Below are 22,696 nucleotides of genomic sequence, written 5' to 3'. Positions count from 1 at the left end.
GTGGTAGGTCAGGCTCGCTGACTTGGTTGATGCATGTCATCGTATCCCAATTGCGTGGATGGATGCTCATGGTATCAATCATTGGATAGTCTGGTCCCGACTCGATTATTTACAGACCGCCGTCATATAGCTGGAATATTGCTAAGTGCGGCGTTAAAAAACAAACAACACTTGCAAAAGACAAGGAACAAATAAACTTGGCAGTGCGGCGTTATACAGCAAACAAACAAATAATTGTCCTAGGTATAATGATATAAATATGAACCGACAACGCAAGAAAATAATCAGTTTCGAGTATCTACCGAAAAAGGTTCCACTGGGTGTAAAAGGCAAAATAATGACGAAAATTGTAGGAATGAATCACTAAAAATCAGCAAATGGGTGAGTAAATGAGAGATGGGTTTAACGCCGCTTTGAACAATATTAAAAGTTATATCATGGCGTGTCAGCTTAATGTGGGAGGAATGTCCAGAGTGTTACATATCTCAGATATTTAACACTTAGGTAAACCCCACGAGCACGGGTATGGTGCTGACAAACCTAGAAACATAATCGGGGCGAACCGGGATGCGAACCCACAAGCATAGGTTTCTGGCGTGCCAGAGGGACGCAACTCGGCACAGCGAATAACGGTGCCTTCGACGATTGGGCCACTCGTAACCAAACAGCCAGACTCTGGCAAATGCAATATCTCATAGAAACATAGTGAGGACACCAAGTGTTCGCGAATAAGGTAAGCATGTTCTGCTCTCCCGGTTCAGATAACAACCCTACTCTGGTTGCTGCCACCATTCTTGTTGAACATGTCTAAGCCTACCTGTGTTAAGATTTTAATTTCACGCACCCTGTGTCATCACAGATGTTCAGTGCTCCATTCATATATTTTTCTCTTCGGCAGATAATTGAGACTGGTTAATCTCTGGCGTTGACGTTGTATATTTGCGAAACAAAAAAGATTGGGATTCCATAACCAGACTGTATTTATTCTGTGAACGATGGAACTGACTGCACGTAAGATATCACACAACATGATATTGAATGAAATGGTAAACCGGCAATAAATAAGGAAATAAAAAATATGGACATGAAATGAGTTGAATTATTGGCTTTTTAGAATATGTTACAGTTTGTTTACAATCATAATTGTGGATGTACAAGGTTAAAAAACACACCAGTAAGCACCCTTGGACTAGTTCTTATTGGACAGGTATTTTTGCTACAGGGTGTTTTGTTACGGAAGATAGGGAATGGGTTCTAATATAAATATAACTATATCAAGGAATGTATTGCTAATCCAATATCAGTAAGAGAAATAACATTGTGTTGGGGCTGACGGGTTTGTGAGACAAATACTTATTTTTGTCATTATTTCCATGATAACCTTGCTAATAACAGAGCGATAACGAAGATAAAATAAACTTCCGTATTTCGTTTAAAAGATATCCTAATTCAACATTTGTGAAAATAGAAGCGACATGAAGACGTCATTATTTGCAAACGAATTTGCTTGATTAGCTGTGTCAGCGTTCATCCAACTGTCATGCGCCCGCGATGTGGTGGGACGAGCCAGAACTGCTCGGTGAGAACCCTGCATAGCAGATCCTGCTCCATACCCTTTGTACATTTGTCCTTCACCCGTGTTAGTCCAGGTCCCAACAGGGGACTGTACGCTAGAAACAGAGTTGAACCCTCTTCGTGTGAACTGGGGCGTTCGAATGGAGCCAATATATTCGTGTGGATTTTGTGGTTGGTTTTGAGGCATGCTGAGTGTCTGTTGCCGCATTTGATGCACAACATCACGAGAAGGATGTCGTGGTATGGTGGAATGCTGCTTCTGTGGGTATTTGGGTTGATTTTGAGGCAGGTTGAGTGTTTGTTGCCGCATTTGATGCACAACATCACGAGAAGGAGGTCGTGGTATGGTGGAATGCTGCTTCTGTGGGTATTTGGGTTGATTTTGAGGCAGGTTGAGTGTCTGTTGCCGCTTTGGATACACAGGAACGCGAGAAGGAGGTCGTGATATTGTAGTATGCTGTTTTGCCGGTTGGAAGTGCCTCGTCTGTTGACCAGGTCGGCTCCTTGTGTTGAGTACGTAATGATTCCGGGTAGTTACCGGGTATTGTCTGGGTGTCGGGTAGAGCTGAAGAGGATGGTTCGTCTTTCGGGGCTGGTTCTGTATCCTTACTGGGTGTTGTACGTTAGGCGGGTATTTGACTTGACGAATGACTTGGGACTGCGGTGTACGCTGAGTGGACTTTGTGTCAGTAACGATGGGTCTCCTTGGAGGGTCATTTGGTCTTTGTTGCTGCCTTGGGGGGTAATTTGGTCTTTGTTGCTGCTTTGGGGGGTAATTTGGTCTTTGTTGCTGCCTTGGGGGGTTATTTGGTCTTTGTTGCTGCCTTGGGGGGTTATTTGGTCTTTGTTGCTGCCTTGGGGGGTTATTTGGTCTTGGTTGCTGCCTTGGGGGGTTATTTGGTCTTTGTTGCTGCCTTGGGGGGTAATTTGGTCTTTGTTGCTGCCTTGGGGGGTAATTTGGTCTTTGATGCTGCCTTGGGGGGTAATTTGGTCTTTGTTGCTGCCTTGGGGGGTAATTTGAGCTTGGTTGCTGCCTTGGGGGGTAATTTGGTCTTGGTTGCTGACTCGGCCTAGTCATTTGTGGGGGTGTATTCTTTGATGGAATCTTTAGAATGTACTGTTTGGGGATAATGTTTGGCGAATGCGGTCTTACTGGGACATTGTTTGAGACTTGCGAGTTAGTTAGGTCAAATCTGGCATTGTTTACTGGCAGCACGGGGACAGTTATCCGTTGTCGTGTACTCCCCTGGTCCTCGGGGGCTTTGGTTGACGTTGGTGTTGATGCAGCGTATACGATCGTGCCTTTTGTCATTGATGTGACTGTCTTTGCGTCAACTGAAGGAACATCAGTTACTGGGACGGTGTCATTGGGAACACCTGTTGCTTGTATCGCAAATGAGGCCGCGGGTGCTGTTGCTGCAGCAACCGATGAAGGGGTATCGGACAAATCAACTCCAAGACTTATTTGTAGATTCTGGCCCGTCTGTTTAACCCAGGTAGATGCACCCGATCCGGTTGTATCATATACAGGTGGTGTTGTGGTTGTGGTAGTTGATGTTGATGTTGTGGAAGGTGTAGATGTTGTTGTAGTTGTTGTTGTGGTGGTTGGGGAAGTTACAGATGTTGTGGAAGTATCAGGGGTAGATGTTGTAGTTGTTGTGGTGGTGGAAGGGGTAGTAACAGGTGTTGTTGTTGAAGGGGTAGATGTTGTTGTTGTTGTTGTTGTTGTGGTAGGGGTAGTGACAGATGTTGTGGAAGTATCAGGGGTAGTTGTTGTTGTAGTTGTTGTGGTGGTGGAAGGGGTAGTGACAGGTGTTGTTGTGGAAGGGGTAGATGTTGTTGTTGTTGTTGTTGTTGTTGTGGTAGGGGTAGTGACAGATGTTGTAGTGGAAGTATCAGGAGCAGGTGTTGTTGTGGAAGGGGTAGATGTTGTTGTTGTTGTTGTAGGGGTAGTGACAGATGTTGTAGTGGAAGTATCAGGGGCAGATGTTGTTGTTGTTGTTGTTGTGGTAGGCGTAGTGACAGATGTTGTAGTGGAGGAATCAGGAACGGGTGTCGGTGCAGAAGCATCAGTCGCTACAACAGCATTTGTGTCTAGGACCACAGTAGATACGTCCATCTCTGTTGTAGTCAGAGTCAAGGTCGTTGCGACAGCTTCACTTGTTGGAGAAGACGTCGTTGATAGTGCAGTAGGCGGGATTTCCCCAGCTATCGAGAGTTGTGAAACGCTTTCTTCATTTCCTAATGCATCTGTGACTAATGGAGAAACCTGACTGCCTGTTTGTTGACTGTTTGAGCTAATTGGCTTTGTGTCTCCATATGTAACTTGTTGATATGGGTCATACGTTGGGTAGGAAGGGTAAGGATGTTGCCATTGGTTGTACTCTGGACCAAAGTTGCTTTCAGGATTCTGATATGGATTTGGGGGCATGTAGGGATTTGCCTGTGAGAATGGCACTTGGTATTGGCTCATAGACTGCGATACTATCGGTACGTCGGATGAAGCCATTGGTACTGACTGGGGGTTTATTTGGAAGTTTGAAGGTGGAGTTCCTGTATTGATGTCAAGAGTCGGGTATGAATAGAAATAAGGTGAGTTATTTGGTGGCTGTGTGTATTCGGGTGAGAGAGGCATGTTTGGCACTTGCTCAGCACCAGGAATAGGGTTAGGCGGAGCAACTAAAACTTCACCTGTGTTAGGATTAGGACCGTAATTAACTGGAAATTGTTGCTGGGGATCAGAGTTCCAAAGGACATGTTCCTGCGTAGGAACAGACACAGGGTAACCCATAGCATCAGTTGGAACAAAACCTTGATCGCCTCTCATTGGAGGACCCTGCTGATAGAACTGTCCTGTAGGGTCGTTTACCTGATGAGGTGGGTGTGTTAGTGGTTGATCCAGGAAGGCTGGTCTCTGAGGGCCAAGAGCTTCGATCCACGATTGTTGATTTTGAGACGTTGGAAAATCGGTAATCTGGTTTGTAAATGAAGGAACTTGATTTGGAAATGTCATAGGAGCATTGGACTCCGGCAGTGGTGGTGATTGCGGATTGGGAGCTTGATTTGAAGGTGGTGGTAGACTTCTTGGAACATTCGTCGGAACAGGGGATCTGTCCAAAAACACTGGGCGCTGTGGTCCATAGGGATCCTCCCACATCATCTGTAGGTTTTGGTCAATTCCTTGATTTACTGGAGTTGGTTCTTCTATTGGGGGAGCATCAGTAGGATCCGCATCTACTGGCATTGGTGTTGTTGTAGGTGGTTGAGGACTGCGTTGGCTGGGGTTTTGCTGTTGATTGTATTGGCTGGGGTTGGACCTTGGGTTGTATTGGCTGGGGTTTTGCTGTGAGCCGTAATGAAGGTTGTGGGGTTGCGGTGCGTGGATTTCTGGAGGTTGCGGTGCGTGGATTTCTGGAGGTTGCGGTGCGTGGAATCCTGGAGATTGCGGTGCGTAGATTTCTGGAGGTTGTGGATGTTGTTGAGGTTTTGCAGGTGTTGGTGCCAGGTACATATCTGGATTCGTGTATCCAATCGACGTCAGGAAATTTCTAAATGCATACGTGTTCGTAAATGGAGTGCTGCTGTCATCTGAAAATAAACAATTAACGTGGGATGAATAGTACACATCAGTGAATGAGGCGCCTGTAAATAAGCATGTTTCATTCAGGAAGTCAGGGACTCTAAGCGTGAGCAGCCATTGAGTAACATTGGCAGGCAATCAGCCAAGTCACGGAGCCTGACCTCCCGACCTCCATTTTATGTATCTTTTTCAGAAACATGGGACTTATTCTGACTTGGATTCCACACAGTAGCATGTTCTAAGTACCTTATTATAGGCTTGACTTATGTTTTATATATTGACAATAAAAAGGCATTGGTTCCGACACCAAGTTACATGATATATGTTGAGTGACCAAGCACATAGTTTGGTATCTCAGAACTCAAACAAAAAGACACTTAGAAAGGCATTTAGAAGTGATATACATAAGGAAGAGAATATGTGGATGTCAACTCTTATGTACGTATATCAACCTCAGTCAACAAATATCATATTCAATTAATGCTATCCCGCCACACAAATTGCAAATATATGTCCCGTTCCTAGTGCCAACATTAAAGATATACCTATGTGAATAAATACATTAAATGTCGGGCCAAAGTGAGTGAGTGAGTGAGTGAGTTTGATTTTACGCCGCTTTTAGCATTATTCCAGCAATATCACAGCGGGGGACACTAGAAATGGGCTTCACACATTGTACCCATGTGGGAATCGAACCCGGGTCTTCGGCGTGACGAGCGAACGCTTTAACCACTAATCCGACCGCCCCGTCGGGCCAAAGAAAGTATACACTTATAAATTGTATCTGACAGGCTGAAAACAGTCCTCGAAACACTGCAAATGCGATGTCCAATCCACAACTATAATCCACGTACATTATCATCGAATACAAGTAACCATTCCTTGTTTGTTTCATGTTAGCCACCTTCAAACATAGGTTTACACTTCCTTTTGCCCGGCAGTTTAATAAAAAACATGAAACGAGAAGACAGTATGAATCATTCCTTAAATCATAATAAATTATAAAGATCGATATTGATGAAATAAATACATCTGCAATACTTACACGCACACCCTTTCCTGTCGGGAGTTTGTTTAAATCCATAGTTACATTTACACTCATAGGACCCGTCGTAGTTTACGCACCAACCATCAGGACACATCGTGTTGAACCTGCATTCATCGTAATCTGTAAAGGAAAGGTTCGTTTGTTTGTTTATTTGTTGTTTATGGCCACACTCAACAATATTCCAGCGATATGACGGCGGTCTGTAAATAATCGAGTCTGGATCAGACAATCTAGTGATTGACACTATGAGCATCGGCCCACGCAATAGGGATACGATGACATGCATCAACTAAGTCAGCGAGCCTGACCACCCGATCCCGTTAGTCGCCTCTTACGACAAGCATAGTCGCCTTTTAGGGCAAGCATGAGTTGCTGAAGACCTATTCTACCCCGGATCTTCACGGGTGAAAAGGAAAGGTAAATGTATTTGCCTGTGATGCATGTGTTTTATGACAGGTGCCACCGGAAGAGCAGGATACGCTAACCTTTTCGTGGACACCTTGTCTCATATCTGGAGAGGACAGGTTTTTTATGCTTTTATTTTGAAGAGAACTGCCTTTTAAATATAAGTTATATCAGTTGTTTTTCATCAGACCATGAATGTTTCATTCGTCTTAGGAGATTCAGTTCGCTGTACAGAGTTGCGTCCCTTAGGTGTGCCAGTATCCTATGACCGTAGGTCATTGTTCTCTAACATTAAGCTGACATGCCGTGATATAACTGATAAACTATTCAAAGAGACGTCCAACCCACTTCCTTATAAAGGACATTGCATAGGCTTGCCAGAAACACATGATTATTGGTTTGAATCCAAGTTCGCCTTGATTATGTTTTCATGTTTGTCCACATGTACCCGTGCTTGTGGGTTTCACCAAAATGACAAACGGCCAAAATCTGCTTCGGGTTTTCCTCCCACATAAAACTTACACACCGTGATATAACTGAAATATTGTCCAAAGCGGGTTTAAATTCAACTCACTCACTCATGCGTATGTCTCTGCAACACAACAGACCAACAGTCCATCGACGATTCAGATATCTTCATTTACAATTCGTCGAGGCAGCCTAATCCCTGAATAAAGTACTCGTGATGTCGACTTCAGAGCACAGAGGGTAGTCCAGGGTCCAACTGCACAAAGCGATTTTAGCTACGGCGATCGTGACTCTCATATGGTAACATAGACTTCCGTTAGTCGTGGTTCTAAGATCGCTTAGAGCAAAGTGGGCTCTGAACCCCGTTTCACAAAGCGATATTAGCTACGGCTATCGTAACTGCCATATTCTCACATAGACTTACGATACTCGTTGTTCGAAAATCGCTTTGAGCAAGTGTGCTATGAGCCCCGTTTCACAAAGTGATCTTTGCTACGGCGATCATGTTCTAACATAGACTTCAGACAGTCGTAGCGCTAAGATTGCTTTGGGCAAGTGAGCGTTTCACAAAGAGATTGTAGCGTTACGACTACACTTAGTCCCATACTTAACATAAGTATGTGCGGGTGACTATCACGCGTTAGTCGGTGGGTCTGTTTCACGCCCCAGGTAAGATTTTTCGGATGCTTATTACCAAACATCAAATAAAGGCTTACAAACAGGGAATTTGAAGTAACTCACCGACGCATACAGATTGATTGCCGTAGAGATTCTGATAGCCGACGTCACACTCGCACACGTAGCCTGTGTACCCCCACTTGCAGTTACCGTTGGCGCATGTCCCGGATGTACATTGACTCGACGCTGAAAACAACATAAAACAGCGCACATGTAGTTGTGTTTTCAATCTGAACAGAACTTCATCGGAGCAAGAGCAGTGACTGATATTATGAGCATCCTCAAGCCATCGGGGTGCCTTGACATGAATCAACCAAGTCAGCGATCCTGACCACCCGATTCACTATCAACACAAAACGTCAACGCCAGGGAAAACCAGTCTCGAATATCTGATGAAACAGATTCCATTGGTCGTAAAATGCAGTGAAACTTATGTGAATGGATCACTGAAAATCGGTGATGACACCTGGTGTTCGCGGTAAGAGTATGCATGTCTTTCCCTAGGGGGCGATGGGGTAGCCTAGTGGTTAAAGCGTTCGCTCGTCACGCCGAAGACCCGGGTTCGATTCCTGACATGGGTACAATATGTGAAGCCCATTTCTGGTGTCTTCCGCCGTGATATTGCTGGAATATTGCTAAAAGCGGCGTAAAACAATACTCACTCACTCTTTCCCTAGGAAAACCCCAAGTTATGCAGGACGTACACGATCACCACATTGAAATTCAAGAGCATTGGCAGTGTTCCGACAGCCTAAGAATTAGGACAAGTCTGGGATTCGAACCCACGATCAGCGGATCCGTCCACCTAATTCTGAACAGCAAGTTGTCATTCTTAAACTTTAAAATTGGTCTTGTACCATTACGTGTGCATATAATTCATTGTGCGTGAACATGGACTGGTTCTTTTCGAGCCGATAGGTAACGTTCTACTACTGGTATGAATAATAACAAAAGCGTCAAAACCCTTTGCAAAATCATAATATATATGGTTGAAAGCAGATTATTCCATTGTACGATTCCGAATATATCATAAACATGTGTTCATGAATCACTATAAAATAGTGTTCGCGCATGTGGGCGTCTCCTGCATCACCGGTGGCACCCGTCACAAACACGTGAAACAAATGAAACGTCAAGGCCAGAGAATAACCAGTCTCGATTATCCGCCGACACAGATTCCATTGGGCGTAAAGGCAAATTAGCGATGAAAATTTGGGACTGGGACCCGTTTCACAAAGCGATCTTAGCGCTACGATTGTCGTAAGTCAGGGTTAAAGAATGGGCGCTACGATCGACTTAGCGCTAAGATCACTTTGTGGAACGGGGTCCTGGATCACTGAAAATAATGGATGACACCAGATGTTTCCGAAAATGGAAAGCATGTCCTGCCCCACCGGTAGTACATGCCACTCACACAATTTGCATACAAATGTAAGTGTTTGTTTGTTTGTTTGTTTCCTGACGCCGCACTGCAGAACTACTGCCATACGACGGCAGTCTGTAAACAACCCGGACAAACAAGTGCTGTGCCAGAAATACAGGGATACGACAGAGCATTTCTTGATAACATGCTTGCCTCTTCTGGTGACTGGGGTACTTTGACATAGTTGTAACATTCATGAAAACATTGATGTTAGCAGTGAGTGAGTGAGTGAGTTGGGTTTAACGCCGCTTTTAACAGTATTACAGTTATATCATGGCGTGTCAGCTTAATGTGGGAGGAAAGCCCGAAGTGATGCAGGTCTTAGACGTTTACCACTTCGGTGAAACCCACGAGCACGGTGATGGTGCTGACAAAGCTAGAAACATAATCGGGGCGAACCGGGATTCGAGCCCACAATCATGGGTTTCTGGCGTTACCAAGGGAAGCAACTCTGCACCGCGAATCGCGGCGCCTTAGACGACTGGGCCACCCATCCCCTGTTATCAAGTAACTGGCGTTAATCTGTTTCGGCGGACATACTCGGGCGCTGGCGTTTTGTATTAATATTGACATGGAAACGTTCTATGTGCGTTCCTATTGATCTTCATCTGTTGACTGTTGATAATAACCCCGTACGTGAGGTAATACAGTGAGACCTCGTTACCCGGGAGGTCCGGTTCAGACTTTAATCATCCGGACGAATAAAATGTCGTATTAGCGAATCTAGGGCCGCTTCCTTGGTCTAGTGGATAGAGCGTCTGCCCGGAGAGCGGAAGGTCGATGGTTTGATCCCCATCCGCGATACATCAAAAGACGGTAACAGATGGTACTTGTTGTTACCCTGCCCGGTGCTCGGCAAGGACCGGTCGGAGTCAGTATAAAGTGCCTGAGGTGGGTAAGCATGGTGCAACTGTGGCATGGTATCTCAGTGGGCTAGCACTATAAAAACAGCATTTGCCCGGACTAGTGCGAACAGCCAAACACACACACACACGTGCATGCACGTCGCAATGTGTGTACAGTAATCCTGAAAGCGACGTTAAACCCCATTTCACCTCACCTCGACATTCCAAACAAGATCGATCGGAAAGACAAGTATCCGGATAAACGAGGTTTGCACGAACGAGGTTTTTAGTATATTTTATTCGAGTAGAATTTATATTTTAAATTTCATACAGACATAGTACTCAATAAGAAATAATAATACGTAGGTCCTACCTTGAGCTATCGCTACTCCAATAATTAAGCCAATTGTCCAGCCAACGTCTCTCCTGGCCATTGTCGTGACAACACCAACAGCAACTAGCCTCAACTGATGTTCCGCGTTATATTTACCCAGTACTCCAACCTCTGATTAATCTTATTTGACTTCCTTGACGCAGTGGAGAAAGTGACCCCTACCCACAAGTTCAGATGACCCTATTATTAATTAGACAGTCTATGCAGACTGAGCTTGGGCGACAGGACAATGTAAGGTAGAATGCTGGTAATACATTGCCTGAAACAAGTTGCATAACCCAGGACCTATTGACGTGGATCTGTCACTCAAGCAGTCATACATCGTGTCCGAATACTCGTACCTCCGCATTCCTATGATATTCCTGTATGGTCAGGTATTAAACAGCTTGTTGAATGGAAGGAAATAGTTTTGAAAAAGTCAGAAACGTCAATGTCGAATTTGTCGTAATGAGAGCAAAGAAATAATAAAGTCAGAATACAAGAACTATGTATGTTGGTATGAATTAGATTTTTTGGCGATAGGGGCACGGATGGCCCTGTCGTCTAAGGCGACGCAATTCACTATACAGAGTTGCGTCCCTTGGGCACGCCAGAAACCTATGATTGTGGGCTCACTTCATCACTTCGGGCTTTCCTCCCATATTAAGCTGACACGCCGAGATATAACTGTAATACTGTTAAAAGCGGCGTTAAACCCAACTCACTCACTCATTTGGCGATACTAACAACAAACGACATCAGCTTGCATCACAAGTACCAAATGTCCTACTCCCCATTGTTCTCGGTGCTTTAGTTTGTTTGTTTGTTTGTTGTTTAACGCCGCACTCAGCAATATTGCAGCTATATGACGGCGGTCTGTAAATAATCGAGTCTGAACCAGACAATCCCGTGATTGACATCATGAGCATCGATCCACGCAATTGGGGTACGATGACATGCATCCATCAAGTCAGCGAGCCTTACCACCCGATCCCGTCAGTCGCCTCTTACGACAAGCATAGTCGCCTTTAAGTGTAACCATGGGTTCCCGAAGACCTATTCTACCCCAGATCTTCACAAGTCACTCGGTGCTTTAGATGCAGTACCTCCCATACAGTTGACTGTTCAGGACATTGGGAGAGTACCCGGGCTTGCTGCCAGGGATACAGCATTTCTGACACGCTGGGTAATGATCATGGTGATAATAAAAATTTGACATTTTTAAAGCGCGGAATCCACCCACTGATGTATATACACAGCACTACATTAAAGATATAATAAAAGAATAAGATGAAAATAGTTCGATTGTGCTTTCATTTGCCTTTTTGACTTTATCATTGCCTTATTAGAAACATGTAAATGTATAAAAACAAATGAACGAAAGCGAGCTGATAACTCTCAAAATAATAATGGGTCCCGTGAAGATCCGGGGTAGAATAGGTCCTCAACAACCAATGCTTGTCGTAAGAGGCGACTAACGGCATCGGGTGGCCAGGCTCGCGGACTTGGTTGAAGCATGTCATCGTATCCCAATTGCGTAGATCGATGCTCATGATGTTATGATCAATCACTGGATTGTCTGGTCCAGACTCGATTTATTTACCGTCCGCAGTAATATAGCTGTGCAGCGTTAAACAACAAACAAAGAAAAATGAATAATAATGGATCGAATTATATTGTCCATGGCCACCTGATGCTAAATTAATTATTTTTTTAAACATATTTTGCACAAATTTATTTGTATTCTTATCTCGACCTACCCATGCTAATTAATTAACACTATATGCGTTAACAATAAATTCTGTTTGTTTGTTGTTTAACGATCTACCGAAAAGCCGAATTTGGACCAGACAAACCGGTGATTGACATCATGAACATCGGCCCTCGTAATTAGGATACAATGAGTGCTGGAAAACCTTCCGGTATTCCAGGGTAAACTGAACCAACCCGAAAAACGCGTAGGCGATGCACAAATATTGACAAACATGTTTGGTTTGTTGCAGGTAGAGAAGGTGTACGCATGTTGTACACGTGCAGGTCATGACCATGAAATCGACTACGCTCCCATGGAAACACTTGTTGCTCATAAAACAAATATGAGGTCGGTGTGACAAGAACTACCAGAATTCGTCCAGACACCAGATGTCCCTCGTACTTCTTGTCGCGGACCACCCCTTACCCCTTTCTTCACAGTGGTACGCGCCAGTGGGCGGACCTCATACATAGCCATACGGGGTCAACTGCCAGGTCAGAAGGCAACTGGCTCACCAGTCGGAACATGATCAGGGCAAACTGGGATTACAACCCACGATGATAGGTTTCAGATACGCACGCATACAATCATATAATTAGTGATGTATTTCTGATCAGTGTTCTGTCAATACGACGGGAAACATCAAGATTGATCGATTCTTCTACGTGACGAATGAACTTGTTGACCCCGAGGCCACACGACCACATCTCGAGACAAGGGTTAATCTACCATGACATTTGGGAATCCTGCAATGTGATTGGTCGGTATCAAATCTACGTAAGTCCATGATTTTGGTGATGACATCCTCTTGAAAGAAAAAAGTGAAAGCTCTACATTTTTATCGAACTCGACCGGTAGGCACTTTAGCAGGGATATATATCAAGTTGTGAAAATCGTTTAAATACCTATTCTTTGTCTGGTACTCTAATTTAATGATGGACCGCCTCCGTGGTCTTGTGGAAGAGCGACCTCCCGGGGTTCGATCCCCGGCCGCGTCATACCAAAACAGATGGTACCTCTTGTTACCCTGCCTGGCGCTCGGCATAAGGGGCTAAAACAAGGACTGGTCGGCTCGGAGTCAGTATACTATGTCTGAGTGGGGTATTCGTGTTAAACTGCGGCATAGTATCTCAGTGGGCTAGCACTATAAAATCGGCATTAGACGGACTTGTACAAGCAGCCACACACAACACACACACACACGTGCCTGCACGTCGCTATTCAAATGCAATAATCTTGGACGCGACGTTAAACCCCATAATACCTCACCAAATTTGATTATGTATGTCAATCTTACAGTTATTGTTTACTCTTATTACATACACACAAAATCTCAGCCCCATACAGGGAAGTAACTGCAATATTTCCATGTAGGTTTACACCGCATCTGCGAGTGAGTGAGTTGGGTTTAACGCCGCTTTTAACAGCATTCCAGTAATATCGCGGCGTGTCAGCTTAATGTGGGAGGAAAGCCCGAAGTGATGCACGTTTACCACTTCGGTGAAACCACGAGCACGGGTATTGTGCTGACAAACCTAGAAACATAATCGGTGTGAACCGGGATTCGAACCCACAATCATAGGTTTCTGGCGGGCCCAAGGGACGCAACTCTGCACAGCGAAACGCGACGCCTCAGACGACAGGGCCACCCTCGCCCCTCCCACACCCACCGCATCTGTGATCTAGTGGATAGAGCATCTTCCCGACGATGTATTCAGAAAACGACGATGTGCAATGCAGGGCTGATTACTCATCATTTCCAAATACACTGTCGACTCGTACTCTGCCCAGCCAAATTTTTCAATCTCCAACGCCTATTTATATTTCTACTGGTCCATACTTAAGTGTTTAAAATAAACATCTTCGTATAAACAGTATTACAGAAAGAAAGAAAGTATAAAATATATAATTTATCGAAGTGTGCAGCGGCGTAAGCGAAAAAAACACAGACAGCTAATCACATCACAATATAATAGTATACATATGCATCGTCAGGCCAGCTTGGGCCTATTGACACAAAGAACCGTTTTACGATGAAATATACTAGAAGCACTCTTTAGTGCTATAATACCCATGACATAGTGTGTTACCTGTAACATCATATACATTACATATATACCTATCTGTAACCATGATTCGTTACTCCGGAATTAGGTTAATCCGGAACTAGGTTAATCGGGAAAAGTTCACAGGAAACAATATCGTCCGGATTAAAGGGGTTTCACTATTAAAGAGGTGAGGTTCAAGATTGTTGCATTTATATAGCGACGTGCATGCGTGTGTGCGTGCGTGTGTGTGTGTGTGTGTGTAGGTGTGTGTACGTGTGTGTGTGTGTGTGTGTGGGGGGGGGGGGGGGGGGGGGGGGGGTGATATGGGGTTTACCGTCACGTTCCAGATTATTGTGAGCCGACTGAGATACCATGCCGCAGTTTAACATGAATACCCCACTCAGACACATTATACTGACTCCGAGCCGACCAATCCTTGTTTTAGCCCCGTAATGCTGAGTGACAGGCAGGGTAACAACAAGTACCAACATTACAAAGGACAAACCTGCATGCCTCGAAAACAGGAGGGTTTTTTTCAGCCGAAGATTAACGGAGTCCAAGCCCGGATATACGGAGTTGCTATGTTCCTATACTAAAACATATGAATAATGATGAGGTCCCACCTCTAATGGACAGACGGACATAATAAATATTAGTAGTCCAGCTGTCGCCGTTGATCAGGTGAGATTATATTAACAAGACATACAGGCCCGACTTATGTTGTTATTTATGTAACTGCGATATATTACCGCAGGGGTCAACTGGCGCTACAATGACCAGTCTGTGTTACAAGCCACGCAACAACTCGCCCAGTCGCCTGGACAGTGACACATGCCGCGCTGCCATGTCAGAAGAACCCGGATTGAGAGACGCTGGTACAGGTAGACAGGTCCCCTGCCTCTGTTGCGCACGCTCTGTGCAGCCAGCCAAAAGGAGGCGAAGCAAAAGGGCGTACTTAGTTAGTTATTCAGTCTCAAGGCTTTGACGATCTAGACCAAATATTCTACACAGATAGTTTAGTTAATAAGTTTCTTTATTAAATAAGAGTGAAAGATAGACCTTGACTCCCTGATTTAGAAGATTGTAAATTTTACTGCAAACATTGCAAATTATCCTAGTTTAATAGGTAAAGCAGATGTCAATTTTTAAAAGAGTCCATCTATCCAGTAATTTTTTACACTATTTTAAGTTGTCATCAACGTACTTCTATCGCATGTCGTATCAACGTACCCCGACGGCGAGAATCGTTGCTCATAATATCAATCTCTGGGTTGCTGGGTTTTTTTACAGACCGCCGTCATATAGCTGGAATATAGTGTTAAACAACAACAAACAACGCACACTGGCTTCAATCGTATCGGAATTAGTTGAATATATATGTAATGTCTCGCACAATGTTTAAAGGGACACCTGCGAGTTGCGAAGTTGTGACGAGACACTACTATTGCACGTGCGAAATTAGGCATCCATCCAACACGTACAAATAAACGAAGCCGGTTATGCCGAAAGTCTTTGATTTGACATTTTCTAAACAATTTGAAATATTTTTTATTAAGTTAATATTTATTGTTTTTTGTTATGTAACACAGATACCCTCCTCGAGTAGACACATACGCGCGCACACTTGATTGGGTATGTTGATATGAATGGTCGGTAAGGGTTACCTTCAAGAGCTACTTTGTACATCTCATTTGCATTGACCTACGTCCAAAAGATCTACATGAGTTTTGTAATAACAACCAATAACTAAACTCCCATCAGGACTAGTTTGTTTGTTAGCTTGTTTGTTCTTGTACGCCGCTGTCAGCAATATCCCAGAGTTATACCCCACTTCTGGGCACGTTGCCATGGTTTCCTATGTTAAAAGTATATGTACCAGGATTCGATACATCCGATAAATGCAGTACCTTCGGACAAGTTTAAAAGCCGCGTTCAGGAGTATTGAAAACAAAGACGTAAGTCTTGCTGGGTCCGAACGTTTGGATGTCAAAAATAAAATCATTGAGATTAACTCGACAGAAGGTAGACTGTACCCATACCAAGGATAGAGAGGGTGTAAACTATACTTAACAAAAAAAGTTAGGGATCACGAATATTTAAGGAGATATTTTCTGTAGTGAATATTTAGCAAACAATTTCATAAAAATATCTCCAAAAATAGTAATGATCCCTTACTTCTTTTTGTGTAGTATATATCGAACCATTGAATTGAATTACAAATGAAAAAATCAAATTCAAGATATTTTGAAGAAAATATCGTGTGTGAGGCCAAAAATTCCATTTCAGAAAGGAATGATCAAAACTCAATTATGATGTTTATCGCAAGCAAAATGGATATTTCTTGACAAGCGCAGTTTTCAATTTTTGTCATTACTGAAGTATTATTCCTTTTCGCCGGAATGGCTTGTTTTCACTTTATAAGTATTAGCACACACGTAGCTGTTTTCGTTAATTAATCATCGCTATAGGTCGTGATTCTATTACAGTGGCGAGGGCTATAATATAGGGTTTCCCCTCTACATGTATCAGTGCGTCAGCTGTCACAAGTGTTCAGGTTACGTGCCCTGAGGGCCGTATGTACAAATAGAAATAAACTAAATCTCAAGTGCCCTGGGTAAGCTCTTCGCTGTTGTATATATAATATTACCGGTTGGATTGACAAGCTAATCCGGATAACTAGTTTATACGATGTAGTCGTTCATTATGTGTCGCACTCGAGTAATCACGAAGATTTGTGCAGAGTTGTGGTGAATGTGAGGGGGGTTGACGGTGCCCATAGATACACGCGTTATGTAATTGGTAATCCAATTGGTAATTCAATAGAATTAGTGAGCACTCACATATTGGCATCTTGCGATATACTGACAGAAAAAAATAAATGCGCTTCATATAGAGTTCAATAAAAATAATTTATTCTGAAATGAAATAATGCAATTTATATTCATGAAGATATCACCTCGACTTAAAGGTTGTGATTCACAATTTGCATGTGCATGTTAATGCACGGCGCACAATTTTGGATGTTTGCGTGTTTGTTGGGACGATACTGACAGGCGTGGTTCGTATTTTGTGATAGAACCATACCCGTGCTCGTGGGTTTCACCGAAGTGGTAAACGTCTGAGACCTGCATCACTTCGGGCTTTCCTCCCACATTAAGGTGACACGCTGTGATATAACTGGAATACTGTTAAAAGCGGCGTTAAATCAAACTCACTCACTCACTTATTTTGTGAACGGCACACGTGGATTGTTCACCAGTATCAGGTGCTCATGAATACATTTTTGTTTATCCGTAAATAACGCTTTCGCAATGCCACGACTTGCTGAATAATCAACTTCTACGCGCCGTCAGTATGCTGCAAACAGAAATGGCGCAGAACGATGTTGCCAGACAACATAATGTTCATCGAAACACAATATTTTCTCTCTGGAAACGTTATCTGCAGGAGCGAAACACTCACGACATGCCATTGACAGGTCACGGTGACGTCACGTCAGCAAGGCAACCATATTCGGTTGGTGCATGTACGGCATCGATGCCAGGGTGGAGGCTAATTGGTAGCAGAACTGTACGCAATCGTTTAATGGAGCATAACATTCGGCCCCGAAGCCCTCACGAAGAAATATTTGGCACATTTATTCCTGATAGAAAACAACACATTACGATATAAAAAATTCCTGATGTTTTCAATCATACAACGGTTTAGACCAATGCGAACACAAAATTTATAAATTTTCGTGAACTTGCCTGAATTACGTAATTGAAGGTGGTTTACGTTTTATGTTAGGAACCTTTTTAAATCGTTATATTTGTGCAAATTGATTTCAATAACCATATCTCCGATATCTTAATTTTAACTGAGTATAAATTCGATGTTTTTTTTATTGGTAAATAACAGCGCGATATTAAAATTATGAAAAAGAAACTCAATTTCCGAGATCATCATGTCAGTTGAAGAAATACGAACATTCGGGTTAATCTAACGTGTCTTGGTTGAATATTTACGATATACGAAAACACAAATACCGTGTCATGATGCTAGCAGACGTTCGAAAATCAAACATGGCGCGCTTCGCCCGACCTCGGCATAACTTATTCCTATTTCAGTATCAACAATTTTACATTGTCTTCATATATGCCTTGGCGAAAGTTGACGATCTTTTCAATCGAAGAATGTTTCATTTGTCATTTTCCTTTAATGTGACGAGAGAAAAACGAAAATAAAGACCGTGAATTCTGACAGCAACATTTCAGTAAGTGCAAGGGTTACCGGATGTGATGTCACAGACAGGGGTAGTCTGCTGATAATCTTTCGTTACAAAACAATAACAGTCAGTTTTGAAATTTTTCGCCAGTCACATACGGAATAAACACAAATCACTACTAGAATCAGTAATCACCACTAAAATGAAATAACAAAGTGATTTTCACGATATAAGTGGCGTATTTTTTAAGCTGTGCACATGCAACATGCAAGTTTCTTGGTATCTTTTTTAACCTTTTGTTGAAATATAAGGTTTGTTGGTTTGTTGTTTAACGGCGCACTCAGCAGTATTTCAGCTAAATAATCGAGTCTGGACCAGACAATCCAGTGATTAATACATGAGCATCGATCCGCGCAATCCTTCGATATTGCGTTGAATATAAACGAATATGATTCACGTATCTGCGATGTACACGCTAATGATTGTGTTTTCACTGTAATAATTGTGCCCCAGGCAATACATCTATAGATATCGTCGATCGGCAATGGTCACCCTCCACAGCAGGTGCGCGTAAATAGGCGTGACAAAACGTGTTTCAAAATAGCATTCATGCGATGCCGAATATGATAGGATATATGTAAGTGCGTGATGTATATATCAATAAAATACTACATACATATTTTCAGTGTTAGTTTCTAATTAATGTGGAACAGTTGGGTTCTAGCATGATTTTACGGAGCATTTTAAAATTTATTCCATCAACAGAGACCGCCATGATTGATATGATAGATTTGATGATAGATTTGATAATGTTTAATTATTTACAGCTGTTCACAGCTTCTAAAATATTAAGTTAATTTTTTTTAGTAGCTATTTTTTCCACAATGATTATGTGTATGGACACTAAATATTGGTCAATGCATCAGCACAGTGTAACTGATCAATCTTCAATCATTATCTTTAGTTTAAACATATTAATTCAACAATTATTATCTTTCACCTGAACATCAATTATGTGAATAAGTATTTGATTTCATTATTTAAGTTAAGTATTCCATAAAAAATAGAGAAATAGATAAGATCCTTACTAACAATCATATACATACACAACTCATATGGACATTAATCTTGTGTATGAAGTGGTTTGTTTCCAAACAAAAAAATCTTAAATCTAATTGTTATATGAATCCAATACATTTATTTCTTGAAACAGTACATGAGATTTTTGTTTCTTTAATCACAAGAGCCAGTGTGACGCTACCTGAGTTTGGTTACGTAAACAAATACTTGTTCTAAAATGTGAAAAGGAATTCCACTGATGAGAAATCTTTTTTATCCCATCGTTCCACGAAATCCAATGAGATTTTTTTAGGTAAAATTTCCAGAGAGTTTGTACCCAAATCGGTATTTGCTTTTGTACCCGTAACAGTTTTGTAGTTTCAAAGATACACATTACTTTTTCTATGAAAAGTTAATTTAGTATCACTTTTCAGTCAAAACACTACAATTAACTTACGGTTTACCAATTTATTGGCCTCTTCTGACAAGATTGTATTACTTTCTTATCACAATCAATCAATTGGAGTTGTGCCAATGTGGAGTGACTTCATTCAAGGACAACGTACATTCAGGTTAGTCATATTATGAACTTGATGAAATGTTTCATCATAATGTTCCGCTAACTGTTTGCGATAAACATGCAAAAATAAATACAATCATACAGATTTAGTTTAGTTTTCATGGGTACAAAATCACCAAGTACTTTGGGTACAATTTTGTTTTGGGTACAAAATCATCAACAAACGTGTCATATTTCTCATTCCATAGCATATATAATTAGTTTATAAATCAAAAATACTATTGGACCAAGGACTGACTGACACCTGAGGGACGCCAGTGTAGGATTTAAGCTGGTTATCACTAATACCATAATGTGGTAACTTGTGTGATAAACCCTTATGCCACACTCGGTCAAATGCTTTAGAAATGTCACAGGTGAGGTGGTGAGGTGAAATTGGGTTTAACGTCGCATCAAAGATTATTGCACTTATATAGCGACGTGCATGCACGTGTGTGTGTTTGTGTGGCTGCTTGTACTAGTCCGGACTGATGCCGATTTATAGTGCTAGCACACTGAGATACCATTAGCAGGTTGTGATCTATAAGATGATTATACAACCTCTTGAAAACGATTCGCTCAAAAATCTTATTGATACATGATAGTTGTGATACAGGTCTATAATTGGAAGGTGAAGATTTATCCCCTTTCTTATATGTAGGAATGACATCTGCCAATTTCCACTGGTGTGGGAATTCGTGCAGTTCAAGAAAAATTGAACAATAAATACAATGGCGTGGCTATTGAATGGTCAATATGTTTCAATAAGCGATGATTAATGTTATCTGGACCACCAGCCTTGTTTACTGGAAGTAACTTTAACAAATCAATTATTTCGTTATGTTCAACATGTAAATCATTGAGTTCAGCATCACATTTGTTATAAGTATCAGGTAACACATGGTTACAATTATCGATATGTGTGACTGAACTGAAATATATATTTAACGGTTAAGACTTTTCGGAATCTGAAAAAGCTGTTGGCATACTTGAAACACCAGTGGCCAAAGCGGGTATAGTTGTTGAGTGAGTGAATATGGTTTTACGCCGCTTTAAGCAATATTCCAGCAATATCACGGCGGGGGACACCAGAAATGGGCTTCACATATTGTACCCATGTCGGGAATCGAACCCGGGTCTTCGGCGTGACGAGCGAACGCTTTGACCACTAGGCTACCCGACCGCCCCGTATGGTTGTTGTACAGAATCCTATAATTAGTTAACTGTGCTACGTCTAACCATCGCACGTAGGCCACACATTCATCCAGTCGACGTGTACCTACTTTCATCCATTCTGAAGGGGAGTAAACGTTTAAAAAAACAATCCTTAATATTCTAAATTGTCCTTTCGTGCAATGACAGACCAAGAACAATATTATGTTGTATTATTATTATGGCATATCAATATGTTATATCGCTCTCCGCTGCCGTCGTTTTCAGAAAATAATTTTAAATCATCGAGCGTGGAACCCTTTACGGTTTCGGATTTAGCATTACAAATTTGATGTTACGCATCGCCGGTAATCACGAATAAATATGAAAGAAATAGGAGTGCAGACTGCTATCCAGATCGGTAAATTAGTAAACAGTTGACGAAAAATAGTAAATTATGAATCCTTTTGATCTTGAATCTATTTCGGAATTTTTTTTTCATGATAGCTTACCAACTTTTGCATTTTTTGCTTCGATAAATGTCATGCGGTACGTGCTTCCGGTTTCAGAAATGATAGCTAAAATTGCACGTATTTTGATTATTTCTCGTAAACTGCATTATTTTGCTATTGAATGGTTTACCTAGAATGTATATCAGTTCAGACTTTGCGTATCATCCAATATTTGTCATTATTTGCAGTGTTTGTTGAATTTGATCAACTAAACAAATCGCGAGTAAGGTCACCCCACAACGTGTCACTGACGTTTATCTGTCAGTGTGTCCGAAAGTTTATCAAACGAAATCATTTGCAAACTCTATAAAATTGAGATATTTTTTTCCGTGTCAATAATTCAAGAAAATTAAGTTAGATATAATAAAATTATTGTAACAGTCTTACGGCATGTTCAGTTGTTTGTTTACCGCCGTTGCCATGATGGTACAAGTTCCATCCAATTGATGATGTTGCGATTCCGATTGTTTTTGTATGTAATTAATTACATTGAAATGTGCGATTTTTTAGAAATTACGGAACTTGAGTGTTTTCCTTTTGCCAGCAAACAGAAAAAATTATGATCGAATATGATAAATGATATAATAATAAAGAAAATTTCGGACTGCCGAAAAGCCTACTTGTTAAACAGTTATAGTGAGTTTCATTTGGGGGTGTCCGACTATGCGCCTGTCGACTGGGTTCGACAGCAGCATTGAGAGCTTTAATGCACCGACGCTGCCTCGACTGTGTCACCACAAATGGTGGTCACATCTGATATTGACAGACGAGGTGCATGTTTTAATCTGTTGTTCGATTTATGGCGATTTTCGTTTTAACCTCCCTCACCATCCTTCGTTCATAAACGAATCATTTCATAGTTTACCAACTTTTAGAGCAACTGATATATTCAATGTCGAGTGTTGGGCGGTGGGGTAGCTAGTGGTTAAAGCGTTTCCTGGTCCCGCCGAGTCCCCACATAGACACAATATGTGAAGCCCATTCCTGGTGTCCCCTGCAGTGATATTGGGG

The 22,696-nt window shown here is 42.0% G+C and overlaps 1 protein-coding gene across 1 annotated transcript; it reads right to left on the bottom strand.

The window, feature by feature from the left end:
* Positions 1 to 967: 967 nt before the first annotated feature.
* LOC124146717 (mucin-2-like) lies at positions 968 to 10,456 on the bottom strand. Its single transcript, XM_046517149.2, has 3 exons — positions 10,396 to 10,456; positions 7,818 to 7,940; positions 968 to 5,163 (listed from the first exon to the last, which is right to left on the bottom strand). Exons 1-3 carry the CDS (start codon positions 10,454 to 10,456, stop codon positions 1,445 to 1,447), a joined length of 3,903 nt encoding a protein of 1,300 aa, XP_046373105.2. The 3' UTR covers positions 968 to 1,444.
* Between the last annotated feature and the right edge of the window lie 12,240 nt (positions 10,457 to 22,696).

This window comes from Haliotis rufescens, unplaced genomic scaffold (genome assembly GCF_023055435.1).
Source record: "Haliotis rufescens isolate VD_foot unplaced genomic scaffold, xgHalRufe1.0.p SCAF_10, whole genome shotgun sequence".
NCBI classification, from domain to species: Eukaryota; Metazoa; Mollusca; class Gastropoda; order Lepetellida; family Haliotidae; genus Haliotis; species Haliotis rufescens.
Note: the sequence above shows the minus strand (reverse complement) of the source record. Positions and strands in the feature narration are given on the sequence as shown.